Source organism: Heloderma suspectum, chromosome 10 (genome assembly GCF_057233095.1).
Source record: "Heloderma suspectum isolate Gila_16-S chromosome 10, 16-S_ref, whole genome shotgun sequence".
Lineage (NCBI taxonomy): Eukaryota > Metazoa > Chordata > Lepidosauria > Squamata > Helodermatidae > Heloderma > Heloderma suspectum.
The window spans coordinates 33,131,675-33,145,126 of record NC_139467.1 but is presented as its reverse complement, the minus strand read 5'-3'; the positions used below and the strand labels follow the sequence as shown (position 1 = coordinate 33,145,126).

Below are 13,452 nucleotides of genomic sequence, written 5' to 3'. Positions count from 1 at the left end.
GAGGGATGAGGTGGTGGTGATGTGCCCTTGCCAGCCAGCCCCCTCCCCGTGACAGAGATGGTACAATTTGTACTAGCATTTTAACATGTGAGATTTAACATGTGGGCAACCACCACATGCCATGGCAAAGCAACCATCTCATTTATTTCCCTCTGTCACTGCAAAGGTGGCCTGGGCCGTGGTGTGGCAACCTATAATTGAGCATGTCACCCAGCAGTTTGCCAGGGATTCAGTGCTCACCACTAGACTTGTCAGCTTTGGAACCGCCCCCCGTAGCTGTCCCTTTAAGAGTAGCTTGCTGGGCAGCCTTCAGCAGTGGCCTGATGTTTCTCTCCCTCTCCCTGCTGTGAGAAGCGTCCTCCCTGGCTAATGTTGCCCATAATGCTGCTGCTAAAGACACAAGAGCAGCCCCCTCCCAGTTAGTTGGCAACCCTACTCCCCACCCACATCTCAGACACTAACATGTTTGCAGGAATTGGTTCAGCCAAGACTGCTGCTGCCTGAGCTCTGGGGCTCTTGGGGGGAGTGCAACTCCTCCAAGGAGACCCATGGGGAGGGTCCTTTTCGCCCACACAGGAAGCTGTACAGAGCAACACACGGGTTACTCAGCCCCTTTAGCAGGCTTGGAAAGTCCGTGAGCAGCACCAGCCAAACATCCAAAGGAACCGCTCCAGAAGCAATACAGCGCCAGCCTGCCAACTGTGGAGCAAGTTCACGACGAGCACATTGGGAGCGCGCTGGTATGTGGGGCAGAGAACTGGCGGCTTAGGGGGCTGCTGGACGTTTTGTGCTGCTAGGGCAGATGCGCCCAACATGGGGCCCTTCAGATGTATGGAGCATTGGACATGCTGGCTGTGGATGATGGGAGCTGCAGTCCAACATATCTTGAGGGCACCCAGCTGGGCAAGGCTGTGCCATTCTGGCTGTGGATGATGGTAGCTGCAGTCCAACATACTTTGAGGGCTCCAGGCTGGGTAAGGCTGTACCATGCTGGCTGTGAGTGATGGGAATTGTAGTTCATATCTTGAGGACACCTGGCTGGGCAAGGCTGTGCCATGCTGGCTGTGGATGATGGGAGCTGCAGTCCAACATACCTTGAGGGCGCTGGGCAAGGCTGTGCCGTGCTGGCTGGGGATGATGGGACTTGCAGTCCAACACATCTTGAGGGCGCCGTGCTGGGCAAGGCTGTGCCATGCTGGCTGGGGATGATGGGACTTGCAGTCCAACGCTGCAGGTTGGGCCAGGCTGTGCAAGGGTCTCTCTAGCCCCAGACTGCTCTCTGCTCCTGCCCAGGGCTATGCAGGCGCTGCCAGAAGGCCGGCCTGCAGTAGCAGCCTGCTTGTCTCCCTGTACTCTTCTTCCTAGTTATATAATTGTAGCCTCATGCCTCCAAAAGTTCATCCAGTGATACGCTGGGGATTCTTCCAGGCATGTCACAGTTTACCAAGCTGGGAGATGGGGTGGGGATATTCAAGTGGTTAACTGTATCTTTCTGTGAAGCCTTTGGGACAAGCCCCTAGGCCCCCTGCCCACAGCAATGAAGCCTAAATGTAGCAGCTAAGAGACTGAACTACAAAGCAAAAAGGCCCCGGTTCGAATCTCACCTCCGCCATGAGCTCACTAGGTTGGCCTTAGGCAAGCCGCTCTCTCTCAGCCTCAGTCCTCCCATCTGCAAGATGGGGGTAATAATACTGACCTACCACATGGGGTTGTTGGAAGGATTGCAGCTGGATAATGCATATAAAGAGCTATGAGCTTTTGAAAGCACAATGCAAATTATTATTGCAGACATTGTTCTGCTGTTTACCATAGCTCTGGTCTTATTTGCGAGGGGATTCCGGTGTTCTGGGGACAGAGGCCTATAGGAGCTGTGGACTGGAAAGGAAGAAAACTCTATTGAAGAGAAAACCCTAGTTCGTGGTTTGATTGGCAAAGCAGGCCCGTCTTCCTTGAGGGTAAATTGCTCTCCCTGGACGCTGAAATGTGCAAAGGACAGAAAATAGAAATGCTGACAAGGAAAAATGCAGAAAAGCTGGGAAATCACCAAACTATCAGCAGTAGGGGGAAAGGGGGCATGGATTGGGAACCGCCCGCAGTTCAGCACCCCTGCTGTAAATGGTTGTGCAGAGCAGATCCCAGTCTCTGTTACAAGAGCTTAATGTGTAGCAAATGTGGATTGAAATATGGGACGAGTTGCCCAGCTCAACCACTTTACCTGCATGATGGTGAACTCTACAGTGTGGTGCAGTTGTCTGTAGAAGCCGACTTTTCCATGATTTGCAAGTTGGGAGGCAGACTCAGGGCTTCCTCTTCCATGCTGAAGATCGGTGCATGTAGAACACTATGTAGAACACTTGTTGTTCCTGCCAACAACAAACAGTGTGCATGTGCTTTGGAAAGGGGAGGAGGAGGAGACCACATATTCCCGAGGCTAGTTCCCAGGTTGCAAACTGTATTTGCCTGGGACCTTCCATGCCTCCAATGAGCCCATGTTCGCAAAAGACCAGTGGTTATGTGTATCGGCCCTTGGAGAGGAATGGAGGATTGGTGATTCTGAAGACCTGATTGAATTCTCAGTTTGAGGTGGGGCTTCTCATAGATTAAGGGAGACAATTATTTATTTTTATTTCATGTATTTATTTACAACATTTGTATACTGCCCCACATCTAAAACAGATTCCGGAGCGGTGAACATGAAAGGTAGCTCCTCTGATTCCTTGTTAACCCAGTTTTGGACAAGTGTGTGGATGCACGCGCACGTAGCTGTATTTAGGCATGCAGTAAATCACTTGCCTGAACATGTGAGGGGGGGGTGGCCTCACCAAGTAGCCCCGCCCCTGAGATTGTACACATCACATAGGCCCTCCCCATGTTGTCTGAATGTACAGCTCGAACACCTGCAGGGAGGGGGCCTTTGCACATACAGCTGCGCATGCAAAGGCTTCTGTGTGGGCAGGAACCCCAACAGCACGGCACCAGGGGTGGGGCTTCTTGGCATGGCCCCATCCCCACTGGCGTGTTCAAGTGAGCGGTTTACGGCATGCCTGGATAGGGCTTGTCCCGAGTATTAGAACATCAGGTTGAGAAAATCTGGTCTGGGCACTGGAGTCATGGGCTGCACTTGATGGAAATGGGACCTCAAAGGGAGAGCAGTTCAGGCCAAACTGGAATATCCAACATTCCAGGTGGGAGAGGCCTCCGTGGTCTCATTTGCTGGGATAAGGTTTATTTCACGTTATGTGCTGCTCCCCGCTAGGTAGAAAGGGCAGCATGCGAACTGCAACAATGCAACAGCCCCCAGATGGGTGAAGAGACTGATGTGTGATGTTGCCCTCCCAAGCCTGAACTGAAGCATGGTCAGAATATGCCAGTGGTCTGAGCCAGGGCACCCAATGAATTCTGGCATATTTGCTACTAAGGGAACAAGTCTGAATCAAAACCAGTGGAGGCTGGTGGCTCTGATGTCAGTGGGGCGGTGAATCCACTCTGAGTTTCAGTCAGAACCAGTCAGAACTCTAAAGGAGCGATCCAAGGTGCCAAACTTTAACTTCTGTGGAGTTCTAACTGGTTCTGGCTGAAACCCGGAGCGGACTCACCGCCCCACTGACATCAGAGCCACCAGCCTCCACTGCTTCAAACACATTTATACACACACAAACAAAACACAATACAACCCCCCCCCCCCGAGATTTGTACACAAGCAAGTAGGTTTTGTACTGTGCCATGTGATTGCAGCTTGGTAGGTATTTAGATTCTGAATTTATAGAGTATGGGTGCAGGAAGGTGGTTAGAGAACCATGTAACTCAGTGATCTGTTCCGCCTTACACTCCCCTTGATGTTTGGTGTGGGCGGGAGCATCCCTCCTCCCCGCAAGCCAAGAGTACCATTCCATGCTGCACCGTGCCCCACACTGGCTCCTTTGTTCTCTTTACCTCACTTTGCTGCTCGTCGGCAGCGCGCAAGGTAGAAACACAAGACAGTGTGTCCAAAACGAATGTAAATATTGGATTTTCCACTGTGGTTACAGGCAGCCTGCAGTGAATTCACCTCTCCTTGAGCAGCGTTCACAGAGGCCTCTTTCATCTCCTGGTTCTTCATGAGGAGGCATGGCAGTTGCTGCCAAGTTCCAGGCTTCTCAAAATCAGGACATGGTAGGAACCAAGAGCAGAGCTGTTTGCGCACCAGGGAGATGTTTAGGAGAGACACAGTTAGGAACATGGGAACACAGGAAGCTGCCTTACACCACGTCATCAGTCTATCTAGCCCGGTACTGTTGACACTGACTGGCAGCAGCTCTCCAAGGTTTCAGGCAGGAGTTTTCCGGCCCTACCTGGAGATGCTGGGGATCAAACCTGGGACTTTCTGCATTGGGATGTGTGAGAATTTCTTTTCAGTTTGCAAATCCTCGAAAATGCCCCGTTTGCAACCCCCAATGGGAGCGCACGTTCTCAGAAAATGTCCACGAATTCCCGAACTTGCATTCGTATTCAGAAAATGTGCACTTTTGAAAATGCACACTTTAAAAATGCACATTTAAAAGTGCATTTTCATGCTTTAGTCAGTGGGGGAAAGCGCACATGAATGGGAGCGATCCAAGCTGGGTTTTGAAGTGATGTTCGGAGAATGTCGGTGAGCTAGAGCATCTCTGGGTCACCCAGCCCTACCTCAGCATGCAAAGCAGGTGCTCTACCACTGACCCACGGCCCCTCGATGAGCACTTGTCCAACATCATGACCAGCCTCTTGTTTTTCAGCTGATGAAGGCTCAGGGTGAGTGAACTGTAGGCAAGCCTCAGCAGCATAGCTTTATACGAGGCAATCCAAAGCAAATGCTAACACAGGCAGAGATTGGCAGTGGTGCCCTCAGAACAGGACTCTGGGCAGAACTCCAGGACCCCACTCAAGAGAATAAGCAGGGCCCCAAATGATCAGCAGAAGAGCGCGAGAGCCCCTGTCAGGGTTCCCCTTATGGCTTGGACCCCCTGAGCAACTCCTTCAGGATCTCTTGCCTCCTTAAGAGTCCCACCTTCCTTCTTTTACCCCTTCTTTTTACCCCTTTTACCCCTTGTTTTACCCCTTTCCGGTAATGTGGGGTTTAGGCTGTAGACACGAGGTGATTGGTGCTTCAGACACTTGGGTGTTAACCACAACAGTTTACTCATAAATTAAAGCAAGCAAATCACAACTAAAGGTATTTACACAATAGAGCTGAGTGATACAAAAGGCATTAAGATAAAATAAAAGTCGCAGAATGCAAGTTCCTTTACCCTAGCTGTACCTAGACTTCTCCAGGCTGCTTCTTCCTGCTTCCTCTTCAGGCTCTGGTCTCCCTGACCCAGCTATTACTCACTCTGGTCTTTCTGACTCTCTCTTTTTATACCTTCCTCCCCGCAAACCGAAAGTATTGCTTCAAACCTGAAGAAATGAAATGGAACTGGGGAAATGAAATGGAACCTTAACTGAGGCAATGAAACCAAACCTTAACTGAGGCAATGAAACCAGTCTTAGGGTTACCCCCTCCGATCAACCCCCAGGCCTATAGCCTGACCTTTTACCTTGCCTCTGTAGGCCTCAAACCTTTGCAGCCCCCAAACCACTTCATGGTTGAGGGACAAACTAGGGATGGAGAGATCCAGTGCAGGCTAGTGACTCTGATTTCAGTGGAGCTGTGAATCCATGCTGGGTTTCATTCAGAACCTGCCAAAACTCTAAAGAAGCTATCCAAGGTGCTGAACCTATTTTTGGGATAGGGTTCAGCACCTTGGATAGTTCCTTTAGAGTTCTGGCAGGTTCTGACTGAAACCCAGAGCGGATATGCAGCCCCACCTAAATCAGAGCCACCAGCCTGCACAGGAAAGATCAGTCTATTTCTGATCTCTTTCAGTGTCACATGTGTTAGTTCATAAGTCCTTTCCATCCCATTTTCTCATTAATTTGAAAATTAAAAAAAAATCTGCGCAAACATTTGTGCGCATATAGTTTTGAATGTATTTTTATGCGTAATACGCATTTATAAACGTAGTTTATCTCAAAGCATGCATTTCTACAATATTTTAACCCACAATATGTCTTTTAGGGCGCATTTCAGTACATTTTTAGGAGCTGACAACTGCATATGAATTTAGAGGCCCGTTTCTCATTAGTGGCAAATTCACAGCTTCCGGAACACACAGCAATGGGTGCATTGGCATTTGAACACAACTCCGCTTCCTCCCAGCCCATTCAGTTTATATGCGGGAGGGGGTATGTCTACACAGCCCTACTGTTGTTCAATAAAGAGTAGCAAACCGGGAGTGGGGTGGGGGTTTCTAAGGCATGGTCTGAAGGAACATGATGCTGTAGCTAAGCAGGTCTGGGCCTGGTCAGTGTATGGGGCTAGGTTGATCTTCCTCTTGTTGCTGTGACTGTCCTAGCTAGGAGGCAGGCTCTTTTAATAAATAAACAGTGTTTGCGTGTGAAAAATGTATTCCCCATGCAATGGGGAAGAATGGTTACCCTACCAAAGGAGGCATTTTTTTCCAGGCAATTATTGCATTTTCCCAGGATCCCTTATGTGCAATAAGTGAATCTACTTAACACACTGAAATCACAATCAGCTTGAATATTTTATATATGAGGCATATTAAAATATATGACTGGCACTGCAAACAGATAAACTGGCAGCATAGGTTGCTAGAAAACAAAAGGTGTTGTTTATGACAGACAGTGTTCTCAGAAAGTTTGCATGCAGTAGAAAAATTGGACCATCTTCACCCATATCAGCCTGCCCACACTTTAAGATGAGCAATAGAGGCCTTTCTCACTTGCCCACCTTTGAGGGCAGTTAGGTGGGCAAGTAGATGTGAGAAGGCCTTTTCTTCAGTGGCCCCACACCTCTGGAATAGGTTGCCATCAGGGGCCTCATCATTTCACTCTTTTAAGAAGGCCCTGAAAACTTACTTGGCCTTCCTGATTATGTTTTATTGGGCTGTTTTGCTCTGCAGCTGCCAGTATGTTATAGGTTTTTAGTAATGTTCTAATGCTGGTGTTTGTTGTTTTATGGATGTTTTCTGCCGTGATACTATATCGGTGTATTATTATACGAATTTTATTGTAAAGCCGCCTTGGGTGGGCTTCTGCCCTGAAAGCCAGCCTAGAAATATTTAAAATAAATAAACATTAAGAGGCATTTGTAAGGTGAAAGAGGATTCCGACCCATGCGTAGGTTAGCCTTTCCCAACCTGGTGCCTGTCAGATGGGTTGGTCTGCAATCATCCACCAGCCAGGAGGGCCGTTGGCTTGGGATGGTGGGAATCGTAGCCCAGCACAACTGGACAGCACCAGGTTGGGGAAGGCAGCTGTAGGTTTTATGTCCATGCCTTAGAAACCCGACTGAAGCTGGAGCCACTTTAAGCCATGGCTGAAAACACCCTTGTGCTCTTGTTTGTGAGCCAAACAGCTCTCGGCCCGGTAGAGAAACCGTGAAGCGTTATGCACACACATCCTGTGGGAAATCCTTCCTCAGACAAAGCTGCTCTGTGGTCCCCCTCCCTGTTGCTGCTTGGGATATTCGTGTGTGTGTGGTGAGGGAAGCTCAGTGCTGTTAACCGAGCTGCATGGAAACTTCTGTCTCTCTTCAGCCCCCCGCCTCTCCTCCACCAGAGCAGCATTGCGTTCAGCACACACGGCTCTCTCTGTTGGCGGCTCGCGGGGCCGTGAGTGCGCTCTTTGTTGCGCCATGCCCTAAACTCACATGGGAAGGATGTATGCAATGCCAGCACCTCAGACCTGACCTGACGTGGCTGCACATTCAGAGTGGTTCCTCAGAACGATGGAAACAGAACGGACTGCTTGAGCCTCTCAGTGGTTTCGAGGCACTCACTGTGGCCTAGTTGTTCACTCTTTAAGCTGGCTGCCATACAAGTACCTCAGGAGCAGAGGAAGCTGCCTTCTACCGAGTCAGACTTTGTCCATCTAAGCCAGTGTTGTCTACTCAGACTGGCAGCAGCCCTTCCTACCCGATTTATTATTACTACATTTATATCTTGCCTATTTATTGATTTGATTCAAACCTCACCTTTCTACCAAAAATGGCGCTCAAGGCAGCTTACAAAAACAATTTAAAGTAGATTAAAACAACAAACTCATTAGAATATGATAAAAACATCACAGTCACAGAATAAAAACAGCACCCAACCTACATAACCCACTTGCAGGCCAACGACCTTCTTGAATAAAGTGGTCTTTGCCTGCCATCGGAAGGATAGCAGAGAGTGAGCGAACCTAGCTTCCCCTGGGAGGGAGTTCCACAGCCTGGGAGCCGCCACCGACAAGGGCCTCTCTCGCATCGCCACCAAACACACCTCTGATGGTGGCGGTCTTGAAAGAACACCACCACCTCCTGCAAGGAACCCAAGGCAGCTTACCTGATTGCTCTCCTCCCCATTTTATCCTCATGACAACCTTGTGAGGTAGGTTAGGCTGAGAGTCAGTGACTGGGCCAAAGTCATTCAGCGAGCTTGATGGCTGAGTGGGAACTAGACCCTGGATCTCCTGAAGCCCAGTCAAACACTCTAACCACTACATGGCACTGGCTGTACCCAGTCCTTTTATCTGGAGATGGTGGGGCTTGAATCTGGAGCCTTCTGCAGACAAAGCATATGCCTGAGCTGTCATCCCTCCCTCACGCAGGGAGCACGCGGAGGCTGACTGCACGGCAGTGGCCATGGAGAGGCGCTCTTTTGGGAGAATTGGCATCTCCACATGGAGCTGTGCTCTAACGCAGTGCTGTAAATCCTGCCCCATTTCCCCCCCCCCCCGAAAGTGAGGTAGCATTTTGGCTGAAGTACACAGAGGGCAGGAGAAATAGTTAACATTTTTGGCCCCCAGAGGAGGCATACGTTGACAAGCAGTGGTGCTGACGACAGCGGTGCTTTTTGTGGGTGGGGGGCTGTCCTCTTCTCCCTTCTTCCAAACACACAATACCACAATGTCATGACGTACGAACCTTCCGGGGAGGTGTTGCAGGAGAAAATGGTGGCCAGGCCATGGCGGTCAGTTCCGTCACCACAAGTGGCGACACTTACGAATCGCCAGAAAAGAGGAAATGCCAAAAAGAAAATAAAAGATGGCATCTATTTGCATAAAAATTGCATATGCTCATTTATATGTATAGATGCAAATGCAGAAATCATAATGAGAATCAAAATAGAAATACAGTCCGTCCCACAGTAGTGGAGAAGACTGTGTCCAGGTGCCTTGCTCAGTTGCTGCCCGGGTGCTGTTGATGGGCAGCCTTCTGATGGCTCCTTATCTTTTAAACTGGACTTGGACTGGACAGCCCTTCCCACAGAGGAAACCTTCAGAACAGAGGACAGTCCTCTGGCAGCCCTGCAAATAGAGGACTGCGCTCTATTTCCTTGGCAGTGGCCCTGGTTCTCGTTGATGCTTGGAAAGCACATATGCAAGTGTTCCTCACGGTCCTCACTCACCCAGAAGTCTTGGCTGCAAATATTGAGTGCAACTTATCCCCACATGACATGCAGCGCATTGGTGCACGGCCCACCTGGTCCTCTTGTGTAGCCACATTCCCTTCCTCCGACCTCTGCTTTGAGCATAGGTGGCGCAGTTTACGGGGCTCCCCCATGAGCTTTGTGGTAGAGGCACCTGCTTTGCACGCCAAAGGCCCCAGGTTCAATCCCTGGCATCTCCAGGTAAAAGGAGCTCAGGTAGCAGGTGATGGGAACTCCCCTTCTCTTCTTGAGACCCTGGAGAGCCACAACAGCCAATAAGAGTAGAGAATACTGGGCAAGATGGACAAAGAATCTGACCTGTAAATGACTGCTACCTATGTTCGTAGCAGCCACAGAGATCCCTCAGGTGTGGTGGTGGAGGTCTTGCTTTGCTGTCAGGTACGGGTTTTGAACTGGAGGCCCTGCAGCATCGTTCTTTTAAGTTCTGCCATTTTTAGATAGCCTGACTTTTTATTCTCACTTGGTACATGATCACATTCACTCCCATTTCAGCTTTTGTAGTTCCGCCCACCTCTTCCCTTTTGTGGATTCTCCCCCCCCCCACCCGTTGTCTAGGTTTTCCAGCAGTGTGCTTCTAACACGAGGATTACTTTGACTTGACATTGCCACACATGGTGTACAATAATCACTCAGGCTCCCAGGTGGAAAGAAAACGCTGTGAGCGCACACTTCATTTGAGCTTGAGCTACCGCAGCGAATGCGCCGTTATTCTAAGTGTAACTCTTTGTGCAGATCTTAATCTTGAAGGCGGCAGTGGTGGGAAAATCGCTGTGAAATGTGCTGACCATGTATGTACCCCAGGGGTCGGTAACACATGGCACATGTGGCCTCCCTCTAGCTGATTTTGTGCCCCCCACCATAGTACACTACTGCTGTTGCGATTGCTGCTGAATTTGCTGCCATAGCAGCAGCAAAAATTGTGCCAATTTAGCAGGGAAACAAGGCGCCGCAGCAAATTCAGCAATGGCAGTTTCAGTGGGGGTGGTGTGCAGTGGTTCAGGGTGGGCAATGTGGCCTCCAGCCCTCAGAATCTGCCCACCCTCTGATATATTGGCTGGCTAAGCCACTGGTTCTCAAGGGATGTGTGAAACATTTCCAGGGCAAGGAATCTCCTCTATATCCACTGCTGCAAAATCTGACGCTTTGGGGGCTCGATGTACTCCCGCTCCACTCACATTTGTGGGCTGAGATGTGTGGCTTTTCCTGAAATCTGGGAACGTCTCCATTTTTCAAAATTTGCATTAAAAGAAATGTGTGCAATTTACGCAAAATGTGGCTACAATTTGCGTAATTTACACAAATTGTGGTCATCCTTTGCATATATTACACACAAATTACAGCTGAAATTTGTGTAGATTGTGCAAATTTTGGCTGAAATTTGCGTACATTTCTTTTTACGCATTAAAAACAAAAAACAAAAAACAGAAAATCTATGAACTGGCCCTATTCGATGCAGATTGGGTTGGGTCAGCTCGTGGGGAAATAAGCCGAAGTCCGGGGGGCTGAGCTGATGAAAGGCCAGCAAACTCCACCTCCCAGAAGGATTCCTCTGGCATCCCTACTCTCTGTGCACCAGCTCAGGTAACCGTCCATGTGTACTGTTGAAACATGGGCTGAGAGGGTTGCAGTGTGTAGAGCAAGGAAGGGGGAGCAGTGTGCAAAGTGCTTCAAAGTGCAGTGAAGCTGGTGCAGCAAATGGCCATGGTGGCTGGGAATCATGGGACCTGCAGTCCAACACATCTGGAGAGCACCAGGTTGGGAAAGGGCGTTCTATTGCATCCCATCACCTTAACAATGGATGAGTTGGGTTTCATTTATTCCACAAAGAGCCACTGAATCAGACACTACTGCTCATAACTCCAGAGGGAAACGGGGAGACCCAGAGCCACTGTAACAACCTTCTGAAATAACATTTGTGTCTTTTGTTTCCCAGGTTTGATTACCAGGAGCTTTTGCACAACTCCACCTTCTGCATCATTCCCCGAGGGAGACGCCTGGGATCCTTCCGGTTCTTAGAAGCATTGCAGGTACAATGAGAGATACAATGAGAGGTACAAGGTGCAGTGAGAGGTACAATTGCACTGCAGGTGCACTGCAGGCACAATGAGTGGTACAATGAGAGGTACAAGCATTGCAGGTACAGTGAGAGGTACAATTGTACGTTGCAGGTACAATTGCAGGTGCAATGTGTCTGTTATATCATCACAGGCAGAAAATGGTTGGCTAGCAATTGCTGCTCCTCGTTCCCAGAAAGTAGGGGGTGCAAGGGAACTCTGAGAATGTACAACACCCTCACCAAACCAGAATTCCCATGATTCTTTGTGGGGAAGCCATAATGGTTACCAGATTTGTAGCACAGATATACTCCATGGTTGCGAATATGCTACAGACATAAACAGATTTAACAGTCATTCCCTTTCCCCAGTTCCTGGGGCTGGGGGAGAGGGTGAATTGGGGAGAGAGCATTCCCCATTTTGTAATGGTGCAGGGCAGGGGTGGGTAACTTCTGGGATTCTGGAGAACAATTCTGCCCCACCCCCGAGCTCATTGGGGGCTGCTCCCAAAATTCGATGCCCAGTGTGTGGCAGCGGCCCCAAAGGTCCAATTTGGCGTCAAAATGAGGTGTGTGGACCTTGCTTTAAAGCTAAATTGGTCCTTTGGGGCAGTCACTGCCACAACGTTCAGCGGCAAACCAGTGCTTTTTTTGCAGCCAGTGCAGCAAATTCAGTGGCAGTGCTGGGAGCAGTGGGAGCCGCCCCAAAGACTGGGGGGGGGGGGTGTCTGTGATGTCACATGCACCCAGGTCTAGGGGAAGGAGGCACTTACTGTGCTGACAGTGGGGGTGATAGAAGCAGCTTGCTTCCCCCTCTTAAAGCCAAAACCAGAGCAAAAAAATCTGTTGCAGGGCTGCAATGACCAGGGCAGAAGCAGATCAGAAAGAGTTTAGCCCCCCCGCCCCGCCCCCAATTGCACTCCCCATTTTTCAGGGAGCTGAAACTCCCTTTCTTCCCCTCCCCCGAATTCAGCCAAAACTATTGTTTCAGCAGAGTTTGCTACATTCTGGTTCTACAGTCATGGGCTGGGGCAGCCTTCCGAACCGGTGCCTTCCAGATATTTTGAGTGGCAACTCCCATCACTCCCAGCCACCATGGCCAATTGTTAGGGATGATGGGAGTTGTAGTTCAAAACAGTTTAATGGGCACTGGGTTAGAGAAGGCTGCCTTACACAGTTCATTGTACCTCCCTTTCCCCTGCCTTCTCTGCAAGATGAGCATAATAATTGCCTGCGTTACAGGGCTGACTTTATAAGTTATTAAGGGTGCAATCCTTTGCATGTTTAGACAGAAAAGCTCCTATAATTCCCAGCATTCTCCAGCCAGCCAAGTCAGCTGGGGAATGCTGGGAGTTGTAGGACTTTTTGCTATCTAAACATGCATAGGATTGTGCCCTTAGTGACTTCAGTTAAGATAGATAGATAGATAGATAGATAGATAGATAGATAGATAGATAGATAGTTAAAGCTATATAGATACGTAGTTTTATTTTTGCATTTTATTAAGTGTAAGCCACTTTCAGGGCCACTAAATGGCAGAAATCTGGACATTATCTACCGAGATAATGTCCAGGGAGCATTTTGAGCCCTTGTTATTTTATAAGTTAGCCTTGAAAATAAGCTCACGACATTTACTAACAACAGGATTTCAAAGATTGCAATCTTAATGTTGTAGGATGGGGTTGGGGGCAGGACAAGAGAGGGTTAACAGATTGAGGAGTACACCTGGAGACTGCCCCAACAGCCCTGGCAAAGTTGCCAAGTGACTCCTTTGTTAAGGAGATGGGCTGATTGCGATCAATAGCTGGCCTTCACAATGGCTAAAAAATCCCTCTCCTCCTCCCACCTGATGTGATCTGGGCATCTGCCTCAGGGCCGGCCCTACCA

At 49.3% G+C, this 13,452-nt stretch overlaps 1 protein-coding gene across 1 annotated transcript in view; it reads left to right on the top strand.

Annotated features, from left to right (window-relative positions):
* The window catches only part of EXTL1 (exostosin like glycosyltransferase 1), a 90,008-nt gene that overhangs the window by 49,771 nt on the left and 26,785 nt on the right, over window positions 1-13,452 (top strand). Inside the window, exon 2 of the mRNA XM_084814410.1 lies at window positions 11,446-11,539. Coding sequence (XP_084670536.1) covers window positions 11,446-11,539 — 94 coding nt within the window. The remainder of the gene's footprint in view (window positions 1-11,445; window positions 11,540-13,452) is intronic.